Source organism: Bemisia tabaci, chromosome 10 (genome assembly GCF_918797505.1).
Source record: "Bemisia tabaci chromosome 10, PGI_BMITA_v3".
Classification (NCBI taxonomy): Eukaryota; Metazoa; Arthropoda; class Insecta; order Hemiptera; family Aleyrodidae; genus Bemisia; species Bemisia tabaci.
Genome location: NC_092802.1, coordinates 36,893,903 through 36,912,120, shown reverse-complemented (window position 1 = coordinate 36,912,120; position 18,218 = coordinate 36,893,903). Strand labels below are relative to the sequence as shown.

At 39.8% G+C, this 18,218-nt stretch overlaps 1 protein-coding gene across 2 annotated transcripts in view; it reads right to left on the bottom strand.

Moving 5' to 3' along the window:
• Positions 1-3,321: 3,321 nt before the first annotated feature.
• The window catches only part of LOC109029888 (GILT-like protein 1), a 78,444-nt gene continuing 63,547 nt past the window's right edge, over positions 3,322-18,218 (bottom strand). Inside the window, exons 2-5 of one of the 2 annotated variants that reach the window (XM_072305295.1) lie at positions 14,853-14,993; positions 10,411-10,599; positions 8,680-8,832; positions 3,322-6,344 (exon numbers count right to left, since the gene is read on the bottom strand). In XM_072305295.1, the coding sequence (XP_072161396.1) occupies positions 6,171-6,344; positions 8,680-8,832; positions 10,411-10,599; positions 14,853-14,993 (657 nt within the window). In that variant the 3' untranslated portion in view covers positions 3,322-6,170. The remainder of the gene's footprint in view (positions 6,345-8,679; positions 8,833-10,410; positions 10,600-14,852; positions 14,994-18,218) is intronic. The other variant, XM_019040595.2, reaches the window with a different exon arrangement.

Below are 18,218 nucleotides of genomic sequence, written 5' to 3'. Positions count from 1 at the left end.
CATCGCCCAACGGCTGAAAATTCGCCAATTCGAGTTATTTTCATCCAGATGTGTATCAAATCTATTCGAATAGTTCAGACAAATCCAACATTATCCGATGGTCGCTGAGAATCGGTGCTGAATTTTGCGCGACAAGCGCAAAATCCAGGCATCGGGCCGATGACTTCCACATTCAAGCCACATTCAGCGTGTGATTGCGGCAACACGAATAACCACCTATACGCGTAAAGGTGGTTATTCTCCCAATCGGTCTGTTCTAATTATTGTGCCTTTGGGTATCCCTGGTATAGTGATGGCAAGCCGACCTCTTGATTACTCTGCTAAAGCAAGGGCGGATCCAGCAATTTGGCAACACAGGATTTCCTACATTTACACCTATGTTAAATAATCGATTCTTGTTGGAGCACCCGGCCTCTTCAAGAATCGATACATTTTCATAGGTTTAAATAGAGAAAAAACAACGTTGCCAATTTGCTGGATCCGCCAATGTTGTAAAGAATCCACTTTTAGTGGAGTGAAGTCAGACCGACTGGCGGGGTGAATGGAATAACCACCTATACACTACCGTTCTATGGCAAAATGCCCCTATGAACATTCGAGAGTTGCCGAATTTCCTTCGATAAAATATTTGTTTTTGAGAAAAGTTATGAATATTTTTCCGAGGAATTTTCGAGAACTGTAGGTAAAATTGCGAACAAAATTTCTGAAAAATTGGATGAGAAATGTTTACAAATTTTGTTGAAAATTCATGATTCACCAAAGGGAATTTGGCAACGCCTGAAGGCTCATACGGAGTTTTCCCTTAGCACGGCAATACAAGTGCCGGTGTCTTCCAACCTATTTACGTAACTTGGTGTTATATGACGGTTAAAAAGTATCAATTTGTGTTGACAATCAATTTAACGGTCATTTTATCTTGAGACCTGGTGTTGGGTATAACCCGATGTTTTTCTGCCCATTTACGCAATCACGCTCTTCATCTACGTCACAGGGCCGTCATTTTCCGTTACATGACATTCTATGACTGTCGCAAAGCATCGAATGTATTTTTCCAACAATTAATCAGCCATTTTACCTTGAAACTAGATGTTGGGGGAATCGCCACCTGTAACAACATGTTTTAAATCAACAATTTTAAAGTGAGAACTGAAATATGTTCCAAAAACGCAAAGCGGATTGTTCAAAGGGTATGAGGAATTACAAAATATGTTCCCACCGCGCAATCTCAGCGATGCATATCATAATCAAAACTTCAAATGCGATTTCCTTACATCTAAATTTTCCGCTATACGTGGTTACACGTGTTATGGCCTATTTGATTTTGACATGATTTCGAAAATTCTTATTTCCCGGCGTTGAGTTGCTCAAAATTCAAAAATTGTAATACCGATAGAAAGCTAAGAATGTGATCTTTCCAATCGCGTACATGTCTTATTTCTTAACTTTAAAAATAGCGGAGATAAATTCAAGGAACCCGGCCCGCAGAGAGGCCTCCGAATGGATAAAGCGGACAAAACTCGTAACACTGATGAAATAAGAAATGTCGAATATACGTAATTTTTGCCGTAGAATCCGTTTTTGAGGCCAAAAATACTATACCCTGGTAAAAATTGGCAGTAGAATCTGTGTTCCAAAATACCATAGACCTACAGCCGGCTGTAAGATTTCCAATAGCTTCTATAGCCGGCTACACAATTTCTTATAGCTTTTTATAGCCGATGGCGACTAAGCAACAGCCAGGCGATAAAGTGTATGCTAAACGTTACTAATTACGGATGCTAGGACTTAGTGAGTTTTTGGACCACTGCTCTCTTTTTGGGCCGTAGTATCTTGATTTATTTTGCGAGGAAAGCTCCGTACTTTTGATGGATGCCTGCCATTCCTAATATATTAGAGCGCCTTCAGTTTCGTATGATACTGTGCAATACCTCTGGTGTGAAATAGTTGCGTCAAGCGCCGTGGCACGCTGCGGCGCGGCAGGCGGGCAGCCAGCGCGAAACGCGCATTGGCGCCTACAAACCTAACAGGGATACTTCACGCGTTGCGCAATGCGTGAAGTATCCCTGTTAGGTTTGTAGGCGCCAGTGCGTCGCCGCTCCGCTATGTGTTAGGCTCTAATATTTAATCTGGCGGAGTCAGCGTTATTCAACTCATGATTTTGAAATGTTTGCACATCCTGTATGGATTATTCTCATTTTAATTGATGAAAACAAATATGTATTAAAGGAAAATATAATGTGTGTTTTGTAAATATTAAGGTGGTTCCGTATCAAACTTAATGATTTCCAAAGCACACGAATTTCTACACAATTTCTTATAGCCTTTTATAATCGATGGCGAAAAAGCAACAGCCAGGCGAGAAAGTGTAACGCCCGGCGATAGGAACTTTAGCCCGGCTGCATAATTTTTTATCGCTTTGTATAGCCCGGCCGTATGGTTTTCTCCGCATTCTACTGCCAGCTATATGATTTTCTGTAGCCCTCTTTAGCCAGCTATAAGAATTCCTATAGTATTTTGAAACGCAGCTCTTATCGCCAATTTTTACCAGGGTAGGCATGAAATGTTCATCCCAAAGACCCATTAACCTGTTGACGCCCGTGGCGCCTGTGTTGGGCCCGTTGACGGCCCATTAAACCTTAAAATCTCGTATTAAACAACCCAGAACTCAAATTTAGAGGATATAGGATTATGATGTATCAATTCCTGTGTAATTTCTGCCTCGATATCTGATTTTGAAGTTCAAAAATCTTTCGGAATAAAATTCAGGCCTCAAAAATAAGATTAATACCTTTGACAGTCGCAAAATTTTTCGGTGGAATCGAAGTTGGATATGTGAGGATTAAAAAAATGTCACCCACCCGGAGCATTTTGCGTTTCGAGCAAGAAATTTTCATTTGAAATTGTCGTCTTTTCCCTGTGTATTTCTTACGCACCAGTGAATCTCGACCCATTTTCCACCCACTTTCCATCCGAATTTGTCCTAATTTTGGGCGAAAAATTTGAAAATTATGAACATCATCAAAACATTTTTATTTTTGTATTTTGTATTTTTTTCTCTTTTTTTTCGTATGTGTCGCAGTAGGTGGTTTTAAAATTTCCATGGAAACACTCAGATCCGTAGAAACATTTTGCCTGACAACAAAACTGCACGAGAAATTTGGAAGAAATTTGGAGGAGCTTAGTGAAACTAGAAAAATTATTAAGCACTTAAATTTCGACCAATTTTAGGAGCAAAAATATCCCTGCTGGTAGTGCTGGCACTACTCATTAATGTTCGTTTTACTTGTGGAGAGACAAGGTAGACAGACAAAAATCCAGGAATGAAAATAATTTACGTTATCTTTATTTACAAAGTACAAATTTTTCTTACGTGTTTTATTGGTAATTAAAATTATCTTATACGTTTAAGTTCTATCACAATTAGAAATTTACACACAAGCAAGGGCCTCACATTGAATCCTGATTTCTTAAAAGATAACGATAATCAGGATTCCTAACAAGGACACAAACGTCTATTAAAAACTATTCTTTGATTCAACTTTAAAAACGAGGCTAAAAAAAAGAAATTTTCGCATCGCAATTCTTTTCATTTTAATTTCAAAATTGCTTATGAAAGGCCGGCAACGCTTCCTGACCGACTTCAGTAGTTAGATATTTAATATTGCACAATTTATAACGCTATGCATGAACCAAAACTTGCATCCGTGATTGATCTCCCTTGTTACAGAGGTGGATCTAGCAGGTTGGCGACATCGTTTTCTCTCCGTTTAAACCTATGTTAAAAAATCGATTCTGGTCGGAGCACTCCTTTGAGGATCGATTCATTTTCATAGGTTTAAATGGAGAGAAAACGATTTTGCCAACTTGTCGTTGACGTGTTACGTGTTACAAGGAAGACCAACCTCTCTGCTAGCTACGCACACTCACTATTTAACCCTCTACTTAAAGTGGAAAAGATTTACAAAAATACATATTTTTTCTTTCTTTAAATCCATATACTCAAAATAACATCTTGAGTCCGACGCCTGACGCTGTGGTAAGAAAAAAATGGGTGCAATAATATTCTTGCAATTTTGTGGTGATGGACGAAAAAATTGATTTCTACAACTAGTTTTTTTTTTCTTAAAAAAAAAAAACAAAACAAGTTACCCTACACTGTTTACAGCTCCTTTTAATTCAAAATAGCTTTTAAACATTATAAGTATGATTTCAGGTTCAATACTGATTGGATAATGAGATCTTTTGAAAAATTATACTCTTCTGCAGGGATATTCACGGGCAAAATTTGGCCATGGTGTAGTATTTTGGAACACAGCCTAGCTATAGGATTTGTTATAGCCGTATAGCCTGGCTGTAGGATTCATAGGCGGATCCAGCAATTTGACAACACTGTTTTTCTCCATTTAAACGTATGAAAATGTATCAATTCTTAGAGGGCCACCAGGTGTCCCGACAAGAATCGATTATTTAACATAGGTTTGAATGGAGGGAATCCGTTGTTGCCAAATTGCTGGATCCGCCCCTGGTAGGATTCTCTACTGCCCCTATGGCTATACGGGCTATAAAAAATCATGCAATCAGGCTATGTTCCGAAACATCATAATATAGCCAAATTTGCCAGGGATAGGTACATTAAACTGATTAAAATAGTTTTCACAGTGCTCAGAAATATAAATGCAGCTCTTTTTTAGGGTAACTTCTTTCAGATTTAAAATAAATGCACCGTTTTCGTTGAACCCTAGACGATCTTTCCAACCTCTGCTTGGGGATAATATTCACCTATCGGTTGCAGGCTGACTATTCTTCGCAAGGATCTGAACACGATAAGTCACTTTTAAACTAAATTTAAAATTACACGAATATTTGAATCTATAGTTGTGCAAATAAAATTTCTATCATTACAAAGACACTTAAGTAAAGAATTTTAAAACTACCTGTGAGGCAATACATTACATCAAAGGAATTAAGAACTATTATATGAAATGGTTGACAAACGACATATCCGGAAATAAATTTTTAGTTATGCAAAATTTCTTGCCTCCCGTTTTCAATGGCTGAGGGTTTGTTCGGTCAAATTTATCAACGCACTCGGTGGAACATCGATTTAGTACTCGTTATCATTCGGAATACTTGAGAACCAAATCCTTTCAAGTTACTCATTAACTCAGCTCAAAATACAGACACAGGAAACACGCTTTTGATGCCTTTTATTATAAAAACGCTGAAAAAATTATGTTTAAAAACTAAATAATGTAGTTGCCTTACAGCCGACTGGTTATTTTCACTTGAAAAAATTGTTAGACAACTTTTTTAATTACAAAAATATTCTCTATGGTTGGAGGGAACGTTTCTTCAGTGTGAGAAAGTTTTTTTGATGAAAGTCGTTCTATTTATGGGGAAAAAGTAATGTAAAGAATTTTTTATATTAAAAAGAGAATTAGATTTCTTTCGATTATTCAAATGAAGTGATTTGCCATCGACGACAACCTACGGTGATTTAGTTTGAATTAAATAGAACTTTATTCGTACCTATTTTTATGAAGTTTTCATATCAGAGACCCTGCTTTAGATAGTAGAAATAACTGCAAGAAGAAGCAGGAAGAGGGAACGATCCTGCCGACAAAATAGATTCAATATTTTTTGCTTTTAAATGAAAAAAACCCCCATTAAACAATTTTTTCCGGTATTATTACTCAGCCATAGGCTCACTGCCTATTGGATTACATTTTGCAATAAGGAACCACTATCTCTGGCTGTCCCATAAAATCACATATCTGCATAGAAAAACCACTGGCATGTATGTAGTTTATGAAATGGGCCAGAGATAGTGGTTCCTTATTGCAAAATGTAATCCAACTTTGAAAAAAAAAAATTGCTATGGCGATAAAACCAACTAGCCGAGACTAGCAGGCAAACACAATGTGAATAACTTTGCAGTGACATGACGACGATTTAAACTCTTGGCATCGGCAGATCCAGGAAGTTGGTAACATTGCTTTCAGTCCATTCGAACCTATGGAAATATATCGATTCTCATAGGGACCGTGGCTCCGACAATATTCGATTATTCAACATAGGTTTAAATGGGGTAAAGCCAGTGTTGCCAACCTCGTGGTGGACCCACCGACGAAGAGACGAATAGTTGGAGAAGTACCACGTAAAACATGCTATTAGTAGCTGATTCTCGTAAGGATGAGAACGGTGAAGATTGGCAACAGTGATGATACGAGTGAGGCGGCGCTGTTTTTCTTTGAGCATTCCTCTGGTTTAGCTCCTTGGATGTAGTTGCAGAAGGTGGATTTGAAGTCGCTGAGCAAGGATGCCTGTTCAGAGGCGTTCAATTTCTGAAAAAAATGGGGAGAAAACGTTGTTCAGTTGGCGTATTCATAGTGGGTCAATTGCGCTGGTCACAGAATCGTATTTTGCACTGAAAAAAAATTCTCGGCGTTTTTACCAAGGTCCGTCGGTACCTTTACCATCTAACTTTTCTTTACCAATTATTGGTAATTTTACCAATACAGACTGGTAAACTTACCTAAAAACCGGTATTTTTACTTTTTCAGGTAAGAATACCACTTTTATTGGTAATCAATTCCCAGTAACTTTGCCATTTTAGCTCGGTAATTCTATCACAGTCGATAAAAAATATTGGCGTTTTTACAGGGGTCCAGTAAAATTACCAAGAAAGTTCAATAATTTTACCGAGATTTCTTGGTAAAATTACCAATTCCATAAATGGTAATTTTACCAAGAAAAAACTGGGATCAAATAGAACCCTGAATTCTTGACAATGTTACCCTTTTCTTAGTAAATACACCCAGATTTTTTTTTCAGTGTGATGCTTTATTTCTGTAGATCAGCTAAAAATAAGAAAATCTGTCCAAACAGCAACTCTCTACGTTGAATATTCAGCGAGATATCGTCCTTTGAAAAGTCGGGTTTTTGACGTCATCCACCGCGGCAATACATACCATGTTATGCACAACCGCGGTGGATGACGTCAAAAACCCGACTTTTCAAAGGACGATATCTCGCTTAACATTCAACGTAGAAAGTTGCTGTTTGGACGGATCTTCTTATTTTTAGTTAGAATCAAGCATCAAAACACGATTTTGTGACCAGCGCAACCGGCCTATTTTAAAATATAATTTTGAAAGAACGTACTTCGTGAATAAGGCAAGTCATCTGTTTTTTTCTTTCTTTCTTTTTTTTGTCAAGGAAGCAATTTTATTTTGTAAGTTACACGTAAAATACTCATAGATGTTTAAAGTAGTTCAACAAAATATCTTGTGATATAGATTGTGTGTTATAGATATGTTAGTTGAAATAAGAAAAAAAATAATTAGAAATTTCAAATCATCTTGTCTTTGGATTGGTAATATTTCCTCAGGGCGCACTTCACGGAGCCAGTGGCGTGCCGTGCTTTGCGCTTTATCGATTGATCTGCCGTTTAAACCTATGGAAAAAGATCGATAGACAGGGTGTTTGCAACGAACACCTCAATAATCGATTCTTTACCACAGCTTCAGACGGGGAAATATCGATAATAGATCATTCACGCCTCGCCACTGCATAGAGCTCCAGATTCTTAGCTACAGTGGCGTGGCGTGCTTTGCGATATATCGATGGTAGCCATTTAACCTATGAAAAGATCGATAGACGGGGTTTGCAACGAACACCTTAATCGTTCTTCCACTCGACGGGGAAATATCGATTATCGATCTTTCACGCCTCGCCACTGCATGGAGCTCCAGATTCTCAGCTACAGTGGCGTGGCGTGCTTTGCGATATATCGATTGTTATGCCATTTAAACCTATGGAAAAGGATCGATAAACAGGGTGTCCGCAGCGAACACCTTAATAATCGATTCTTTACCATATGTTTAAATGACAGAACAATCGATACATCGTAATTCACGCCACGCCACTGCTTAGCTAGGGTAGCTGGTATACGAGCATGGATTTTTTGTTGTTTTCTGACCAGTTGCATCGACTTTATTATTTAAACCACGCAGTGAAGAGGCGTGAATGATCGATTATCGATTTCCCCATTTGAAGCTATAGGAAAGCCTCGATTACTTGGGTGTTCGTTACGAACACCCTGTCTGTCGACTCTTTTCAATGGGTTTAAATGGCAAATAAATCGATAAGTCGCAAAGCACGCCACGCCACTGACACCACGCTTTCAACTTTCTCGGATCGAAATTTTAGAAATTTCCACGTGCGTGCAAATATCCTTGGAAATAAAACTCCAAAATCTGATTGCGAAATTTTCTTTGGTCAAATTTTAGGTACACATCTGACGCGATACGACGTGATGTAATGCTCGGAAATCCTTAATAAATGTCCGTATTTCCAGAAATGATTAATCGATCGATTACTGAAGCGATCTCCAAAGTGTTTAAGAGCCACCATGCACTGGAAAAAAAAACACATTGGATCTAGAGTCCAGACTCTTAAAAACATCGACAAAAAAAATACTCTTGATTCAATCAGATTTGACCTTAAATCAAGAACCAAGCCTCTTAATGTGAGCAGATCTCCTTTTGATTTAAACTAAAAACTGATTGAATCAAGAGTCTTTTTCTTGTCAGTGTTTTCAAGATTCTGGACTCTAGATCCAATTTGTTTTTTTTTTTCCAGTGTGATATAAGAGAGGGATAAATGATTGAAACCTACATCGTTGATGTAAACTGTGGGGACGGAGGTCAGTTCGGGAGACAATTTCGTGGTCATGGCACCAAATTCTGCGAGGTAGTCGCTTCCTCTGTCGGACATCGAGCAGTTCTTGAGGTCCTCAGCGTTGCTTGTAATGTTGGCTTCCTTCAAGCACTGAAAAAATAAGGTTTTAATTTGAAAATAATGTTTTCGTACAAAAATAAGATTTTTTAAAACACGGTTTCAATGTAAGTTAGTCTTTCAATAGAAGAAGAAGTCACACGATTTCAAGACCAAACGAACTTTGATTTTCCGTTCGTGTGGATGCTAGATTTATGTTAATTCAACACTGCACACTCGTTGCAAAAATGAGACTGAATTTCGGCGATGATTATGAACCAAAACTCATGAATTTGGCTATTCTCCACAATATTCAGGGCTGTGGCGTGGCGTGCATTGCGATATATCGATTGGTCTGCAATTCAAACCTATGGAAAAGAATCGATTATTAAGGTGTTCGCTGCGAACACCCTGTTTATCGATCCTTTTCCATAGGTTTAAATGGCATACCAATCGATATATCGCAAAGCACGCCACGCCACTGATTCAGAGCTGTATGCTGCCATGCTAAGGGTAAACGTCGTATGAGCCCTCCGGCGTTGCCAAATTTCCCCTGGCAAATCACTAATTTTCAGGAAAGTTTTTGAATATTTTCCAGCCGATTTCTCAGATAATTTTGTTTGTAATTTGGTCTCAAGTGCCTGAAAATGTCAAGGAAAAGTATTCATATTTTTCCTCTTTGGACGGACGTTAATAATTTTTTGCTGATCGACAAGAATAAAGCGTCAAAACATGATTCTGAGACCAGCGGAACTAAGTGCTTCTTCTAGGGTGGTTAGAGTATCTATATTAAGAGAGTATGGCCACTGGTGTTACCACCTCTGATTGGCTCAGCCATCTTAGGCTGAATGGCCCTTAGGGACCCACAAATGGCGGATGCCATAAATTAATCTCATACGAAATGACTCAAAATGTAGTTTTCTTTGCTTATCGTAACGAGAAATTTACCCAAATGCACTGTTGCGACTTCTTTACATATTTTTACGGCTAATCGTGTGCAATTTTCGAGAAAAATTATCTCAGATGTAAGGTTGCCAGCAAGTGCGCTTGGTGATAACCGTCAAAAGTTGGCAATGACCCCCCTCCCATCCTAAAAAACCAAAACAAAGCACCGCCATTTTTGGGTCCTGAGCCTCTCCATGGGACCCAGTGGCCATACTCTCTTAATATAGGTACTCTAGTAATGAGCTGAGATCAGCACGCACAACATATTCGGAACAACAATTGCTGCGGACGCAGCCGAGGGCAAATTGAAATCAACAACGCCTACAAACCTAAGTGGATACTTCAAGCATTGTGCAATGCATGAAGTATCCATTTAGGTTTGTAGGCGCCAGTGAGCCTCTCGCGCTGGCAGCACGCCCCTCCATTCTGGTAGGCTTTAATATTTATACTCGCACAGTCAGCGTTTTTTAACTCATGATTTTGAAATGTTTGCACACTCTGCATTGATTATTCTCGTTTAAATTGATGGGGAAAAATATGTATCAATTTATCAAAGGAGAATAATAATATAATGTGTGTTTTTTAAGTATTGGTGGTTCCGTGTCAAATTTAATGATTTCCAAAGCACTTTAATTTTTCTTTTACATTTTGTAAATTGGGTTGTGAGAGAACTGAGGAGGATCTAACCTTGTCGGTGGGGTAAGGGGTTGATTTGGAGGCGGATGACATGGCGCACTGGATGAACTTCATGACGGCGTTTTCGTCTTTGACTTCGTGGATGACGCAAGCTTGAGCCTTGTCTCCGTCGCATTCCACCGAGCCGTGCCTGCATTCGAACACCAGCTCATTCTTCCCGTTTGAATCTTCACGATGGTACTGAAAAAAAAGAAGACGGTAAATCAAAATGCGGGCGACCCAAGAGGCATTTTTAGTCGGAACAATTGCGATATTTTGAAATTAAGTTGCAATTTTCCAAGATTTCCTGGAGATAAAATCGCCGGGATCATCAACATTTGAGCGATCATACTCGATCTCGTCGCAATTTTATCCATGAAAAATCGCGTTCGATAAAATCGAAATTTTATCTCAATTTATTACGGTATTTTGTTCGATAATACTGCTATGAATCTTCGCGTCGATAAAATCGCGAATTTATCGCAAATTTATGTGATGAAATAGCAATTTTTTACTATATATTTATTATACTATTACCACTACTATTACTACTATGTGTTTACTATATGACAAAAACACAAAAAATCAGTGGCTAAAACAAGGCTAAAAGCAATAAACACAATATGCAGGAGTGCAGGACGTTTCAGCTGGTCACCCGAGCCTTTATCAACCGCTAAAACACACAAAAAAAAAATTAAAACCAAGGCTAAAAAAACCATTACATTAAAACGAGTGTGATCAGCCTATACGGAAATTAGGATTGATCAGTCCTACTTTCCGTATGGGCTGATCACACGCGTTTTAATGTAGTGGTGTTTTTAGCCTTGGTTTTAATTTTTTATTTGTGTTTTAGCGGTTGATAAAGGCTCGGGTTAGCAGCCGAAACGTCCTGCATATTGTGTCTACTGATTTTAGCCTTGTTTCCCACTGATTTTTTGTGTTTTTGTCGTATACGTTTCGGGCTACCATTCCTAACCTCTCTTCTCTTGTACTTACTATACGTAAATATTATAAATCAACGTCGATAACATCTCGATACATTTTCCGATCAAATCGCAACTTATCGCAATCACTGCTGCGTGGGCAATGGGGGGAAAAACGGAAAAAACATTGAATTAGTCAAAACTTTTGAGACCGTGAATCTGAACCACAGCGCAAGCAGGAGTGAAGCAGCAAGTGAAGTATGGACACCGCCTTACAGAGATAACGCCTGCAAACAGCGCGTGATACCTCCAGCGTTACCTTCACGCATTTTTCTCGGAACCGGGTACTCAATAACATTAGTGCATTACTATATATGAGTGGCTTGGAGGACAAGGCGCATAAGTGCAGTCTGAGATGATTACAATGATTTAAAGTAAAACTATTCTTAGTGCATATTCTGTGAAAGATTCCTCCTTTGAAAATATCGATTTAGGTGAGAAAAGCTGCCTCGCCGAGAATATATTGTTGTACATACATTTAAATGGAGAAGCTCAACATGGGCCGGCACGAAGAGTCATGGAAAATAGCGATCGTGGATGCGAAATAGAACCGCGAAATGGGTCAAGTTGCAAAAGCAGTTGAAAAATCAAGCTTGATTTCCAAAAGAATCAATGGAGAAATGCTGATTTTTCAACCGTTATCTGGCGACAATGATTGCAGACGAGTAACGCATATTTTATCATCAAAACCGTGCGAGGCGTAAACATGCCTCGTTCGGGTGCTTTTCGCTGTGCGGAAGGTAAAACACCGTAAATGCACTCAAATGTTGCCAAATACTCCCGAAGCAATATTTATTATTTATACCAGTGCTTTACGACAGGGGCAAGGCGTGAATAAACAATTATCAATATTTTCCCATTTGAAGCTACTGTAAAGAATCGACAGTCGATAATCAATCCTAGCTTTCTCGATCATAGCTTCAAATGGGAAGATATCGATAGCCGATTTATCAAGCTGCTGTTGATTAAATATGGATATTTTGTACAGCGTTAGGCGGGGGAAAATGACTTGATATTTCAGCTCCACCCGGTGACAGTGTTCGTGGGTCACTTGATAGTGAAACTCCGTCAAAAACCACTTTTAAGCATTTACGTAGCACAGTCCCTCATCTATTCAATTTTCCCCTCCTTCCAACCCACCCCGCCATTCAAGGCCCTTACACTTAACGCCGCGCAGAAGAATACCTCCAAGCAAAGACGCTCCGAATGCTTTTGACATGTAAATGCAGCCCGGTCTGTTCAAAACAACGTATAGGCAGTGTATTTTAAATAGGACATTCGTTGTTATCACGTGCAAGACATCAAACGTCCGCATTAAAATGAGAAAAGAAGCACCACGTCGCCTTGGAGGATTGAGACAAGAGTTGTAAAAGAAACAATTTTGGAGTCGCAAAGGAAACTGGGTCTGTAAGGTGGCCCACAAAAAATGAATTTCGGAAATTTATAGCCGTAACCCCCTAAATCGGTTACAGCATGTTCAAAAACACGGAAAATGAAATTTGGGGTCAATCGGACAAAATTAACCCGACGCGCAGTTGCCGTTTATCCCCGCAAAAATAGCGAATTTTTACTGTTTTTCAGTAATTTTTCGCTCCCAAAAAATAAAGTCGGAGGGGTCTGCAAATTAAACAGATGGCAAAATTAGTTCATAAACTACACCTCAGTGCAGTTTTGGACCCCCTACATGCTTTTGACCCGACGCGCGGTTGCCATTTTCACGCATGAAAATAGCGAATTTTTGACTGTTTTTGATGATTTTTCCCTGTCAATAAATTAACGTTACATATGCCTAAATTGTAATCAGAGTGTGGAATTAGTAGCTACGATGCTCCCAATGCTCCCCTTCTGATAATTTTGACACGCTGCGACGTTGCCATTTTTCTGAGCAAAATCGTGAATTTCGACTTATTTCGATATCATCTCTCTAGACCTAAAAAAAAAAAAAAATCAGGAGCCATCGAAAAAGTGCGCTAAAACACGGTGATTATACCATGAGTATCTTCTTTGAAAATTTGGACCCTGTAAAATGTTTTACTCGGCGTGAAGTTACCACTTGGCAAACAGGGGTTGACCGTAACAGTCAAGTATTATACGTTAATGCGCCTTCAATTACATTGGATACTGTGCAATACTTTCGTGGTGGAATAGTTGCATTGGCGCCTACAAACCTAACAGGGATACTGCATGCATTGCGCAATGAGTGAAGTATCCCTGTTAGGTTTGTAGGCGCCAATGCAACTATTCCACCACGAAAGTATTGCACGGTATCAAATGTAATTGAAGGCGCATTAACGTATGAAACTTGACTGTTACCGTCATCGTGTCAGGGGGTATTTTTTAACGAGGAACTTGAATCTCAACTCAAATTTTTAAAATTCAAAAATTTATTTTTTTATTAATTTATTTTATTATTTATTTATTGTTTTATTTTTTCCAGTTTTTATTTTATTATTTTATTTTGTTTTATTTTTCCTCTTTTTCATGTCCCCTCCCCGGCTCTCCCCCCATTTTTTATATTTTTTACTCACTTCCCTCACGCAGACGCTGAATGTCTTAAAATTATAATAACTAACTAACTCTCTTTCCTTATGTTCATTTTCTAATAATTGTACTTTAATTAGGTATATGGGCTTTTAAGTGGAAGGCTATTTTTGAGAATGGCAATTCTTATTTCTCACGCATTCGTTGTTTCCAATATGAGTCTGAAATAATGAATCTTGTCGCAAAATTAAGTTGAGTTGCATTTTTTGACGCAACTCGGGCGAATTTGGAACGTGTGGAGCAGGAAAAGTGTGTTCCTAGCTGTGTTCAATGTCGCTTGGCGTGGAACAATGGGAGTTTTTTTTTATCGGGAGTCAGAGCAAACGAGATAACGAGAGCAATATTTAGTCGTTCGGAAGGGCCGTAAATTTTGTGACTGATGTGAGGTGAGAGTCGTGTGCTATACTGCCGTGCTAAGGAAGAACGCCGTATGAACCTTCAGGCGTTGCCAAATTTCCTTTGATACAACGCGAATTTTATGGTAAATTTATGAATATTCGCCTCCCAATTTTTCAGATAATTTAGTTCGCAATTTTACCAGAAGATTCTGAAAATTTAAAGGAAAAATATTCATAGCTTTACTCCAAAATAAACATTTTATCAAAGGAAGTTTGGCAACTCTCGAATGTTCATACGGCGTTCTTCTTTAGCACGGCAGTGTACACTGTATACTCCACCTCCACATGCCCTACTTAGAACTAGAGGAATCATAATTTAATAATATCCACAAGTTTCAACCGATAGGAAGGTTCTATTTTCCCTTTGTCTTCAGCTTTGCACCTTTGCTTTGTCGGACGGAATGAGCATGGGGTTCACTCACGCTTCTTTGTCTATAGCTTTGTCTATCAAACTAACCTTGGCTTTGCTGAACGGGACGAGCATGAGGCTCACTCACACTCCTTAGTCTATAGCTTTGTCTATCAAACTCACCTTTGCTTTGCCGAACGGGACGAGCGTGAGGTTCATGTACGCGCCGAGGTCAGTCATGTAAGTTGGGTACAGCTGGTTCTTGATGAAGTCCATGCTGTCTGGGCACAAGCTCTCATAGTAGACGGTCACTCCGATTTTCTGAAACAAAAAACATAACAGTTAGAACATAAGAAATAATTTCTGGAAAAACAAGAAGTTTCCCGTTCAACATCCGATCATTAACATGGCGGACTACTGCCGTGCTAAGGAAAATCGAATTAACATTCGATAGTTGCCAAATGTCTCCGGATAAAACATGTATTTTTGCGGAAAGTTACGGTTATTTTTCCTTGAAATATTTCGATATTTAAGATTAAATTGCAAACAAAATTGTCTGAAAAATTTAAAGAAAAATCATGACAATTTTCCCAATGAATTCGTTTTTTATCGAAGGAAATTTGGCAACGACTGAGGGCTCATACGGCGTTCTTCCTTAGCACGGTAGACTAGGATCACTCCATTTTCCCGTCATCCTCCTTTGTCTATCACTCTGTCAATTGCTTTGTCTATTGAGTTCAATAATCAGCCGCAGGTAGTCCATTCTGAACGATGACTGGATGATTAAGGTGATTCGAGGGACGCCATATTTTGTGTCAGAACGGCATGCGATATATCGCATCAATCGGTTCCATTTTTTCAGCTACTCGTCATTTTTCTCAAATTTTGAGATCGCAATTCTGATGTCAGGAGACTAAAGCACTCACTTACCAAATTTAACAAAGAAATTCAACGTCATACAGGCGTGGTTTTTTTAGAGAGAAAATATCGCATTCGAGTGCAAATTCGATATCAGTATCGAATGTGACGTTTTCTCTCTAAAAAAAAAACCACGCCTCTATTACATGGAATTTGTTTGTAAAAATTGGTAAGTGAGTGCTTTAGTCTCCTGACAACAGAATTGCGATCTCAAAATTCGAGACAAATTATTAGTGTCTGAAAAAATAGAGCCAATCGATGCGATATATCGCACGTCGTTCTGACACAAAATATGGCGTCCATCGAATCACCTTAAGCCCTCACTTTGAGTTTCTCCTTGCAGTCATTTTGCACACACTACGCTCTCTCCATGTCCGGCGGGACAAGAGAGACGCCGACACCACCGCAGAAACGGACGTTTTTCTGCCGAACGGAACAATGTCCAGTAAGACATGAGCCCTGAGATCCATGAGAGTATATGCATAACAGGGCTCACGTCATGTTGTGAATAGTTTGTTTGGCAGAAATACGTCTAAATGAGTGGCAGACGCGCATGATGCAATCGGGACGATCCGTGACCTTGCCCCAAAGAAGAAAACAATTGACCATGCACCGTGCCGCTTCGACTACTGGAACCAGAACCGTGTCGGCGGCGACGACGCAGAGGAAGAAACTCCCAACCTCGGTACAAACTCTGAGGGAGATACGCGGTTTTTCACGGCCGCCGCCGCGATCGATCGGTCAGTTCAATAATGATCGGGATCTCAACTGATTACTGATCCCGAAAAACCGCATATCAGTGAGACGGTCGCGTGGTTTGGCCTCGCGAGCGCACTTTCGGAGTGCGGTTCACGTCAGCGACGGCATAATGCCCGGATTATGTAATCTGCCGCACTGGAAAAAAAACACATTGGATCTAGAGTCGAGACTCTTAAAAACATCGACAAGAAAAAATACTCTTGATTCAATCGGATTTTTGCTTAAGTCAAGAACCAAGCCTCTTAATTTGAGCGGATTTCCTTTTGATTTAAGCTAAAATCTGATTGAATCATGAGTATTTTTTCCTGTCAATGTTTTCAAGAGTCTGGACTCTAGATCCAATGTGGGTTTTTTTTTCCAGTGCGTGCTAAGGAAAAACGAAAAGATACCTGTATATGAAGAAAAGTCACTTACATCAAGCAGAACCCCGCTTTCATTCAGCTATTTTATTCTTGATTCATGATAAAATCTCCTTGGCGGCATACTCAAGAATATTTCTGCCTAAATCGAGTCACTTTTTTCTCTAACTAATTCGAAAATTCTCCTAAACGTTATTAAATACGGATGCTAGGACTTGATGAGTTTTTGGACTACCGCTCTCTTTTTGTGCCGTAGTATCTTGATTTATTTTGCGAGGAAAGCTCCGTACTTTTAAAGGATGCCTGTCATTTTTGATACGTTGGAGCACCTTCAATTTCGCATGATACCGTGCAACACCTCTGTTGCGAAATAGTTGCTTGCAGCGCCGTGGCTCGCCTCGGTGCGCGGTGGGCGAGGACGACCAGCGCGACAAACGCACTGGCGCCTACAAACCTAACAGGATACTTCACGCAATGCGCAATGCGTGAAGTATCCTGTTAGGTTTGTAGGCGCCAGTCCGGGCGTCGCGGTGGTCGTCCTCGCCCGCCCCGCACCGAGGCAAGCCATGGCGCTTCAAGCAACTATTTCGCAACAGAGGTGTTGCACGGTATCATGCGAAATTGAAGGCGCTCCAACGTTTAAAAATGACAGGCATCTTTTAAGAGTACGGAGCTTCCCTCGCAAAATAAATCAAGATACCACGGCACAAAAAGAGAGCGGTAGTCCATACCAACACCTCCTCTCCTCTCTCAATTTTCTCATTTCGATATTGTCAATATAATTTTACATGCGGACTAAAATATAACGCTTGGGCTAAGTAATTGTTGCTTATGTTACGCGTAGACGTAATCTACTGGACAAAACAGGTGCGCGGACAAAAAAATTTTGATGGAATGTCCTGAAACCTACAAAATTGTCTGAAAATTCTTGGGGGAAATATTCACAATTTCCCCAGTAACCTTGGTTTTTATCGAAGGAAACTTGGCAGCGTCTGAAGGCTCATACGGCGTTCTTCCTTGGCACGGCAGTGCGGGCTCAAAGTGTCACGACTACGACCAGTGGCGATTCCTATAAGTTGGCAACACTGTTTTTTTCTCATTTAAATGTATGATAAACAATCGATTCTAGGCGAGGCAGCTTGTCTCCCCTGGAATCGATATATTCAATGGCTTTAAACGGAATATGAACAGTGTTGCCGACTTGTTAGAATCGCTATTGACTACAACCTTGAAATGGAGTTACATACCATCGCCTAGAAAACGGCAGAATGGAACTTATCTGATTTTGGGGGGAAATACGAATTTTCCGCGAATCTTTGCGACAAGGCCGCCCTCTCGTCTCACGGTGAGCAAACACAAAAGCGCGTCGACTTAGTGGGGCAACGCGGATGTGCTCGTATGAGCGCACGGTTTTCGACCAACAGCCACAGTACCACGAACCGTGTGCGACGCGAAATCAAGAGCGCGCGCTGCCTTTAACTCTACTCTCTGACGGGTGAGGGTCTCACAGCTC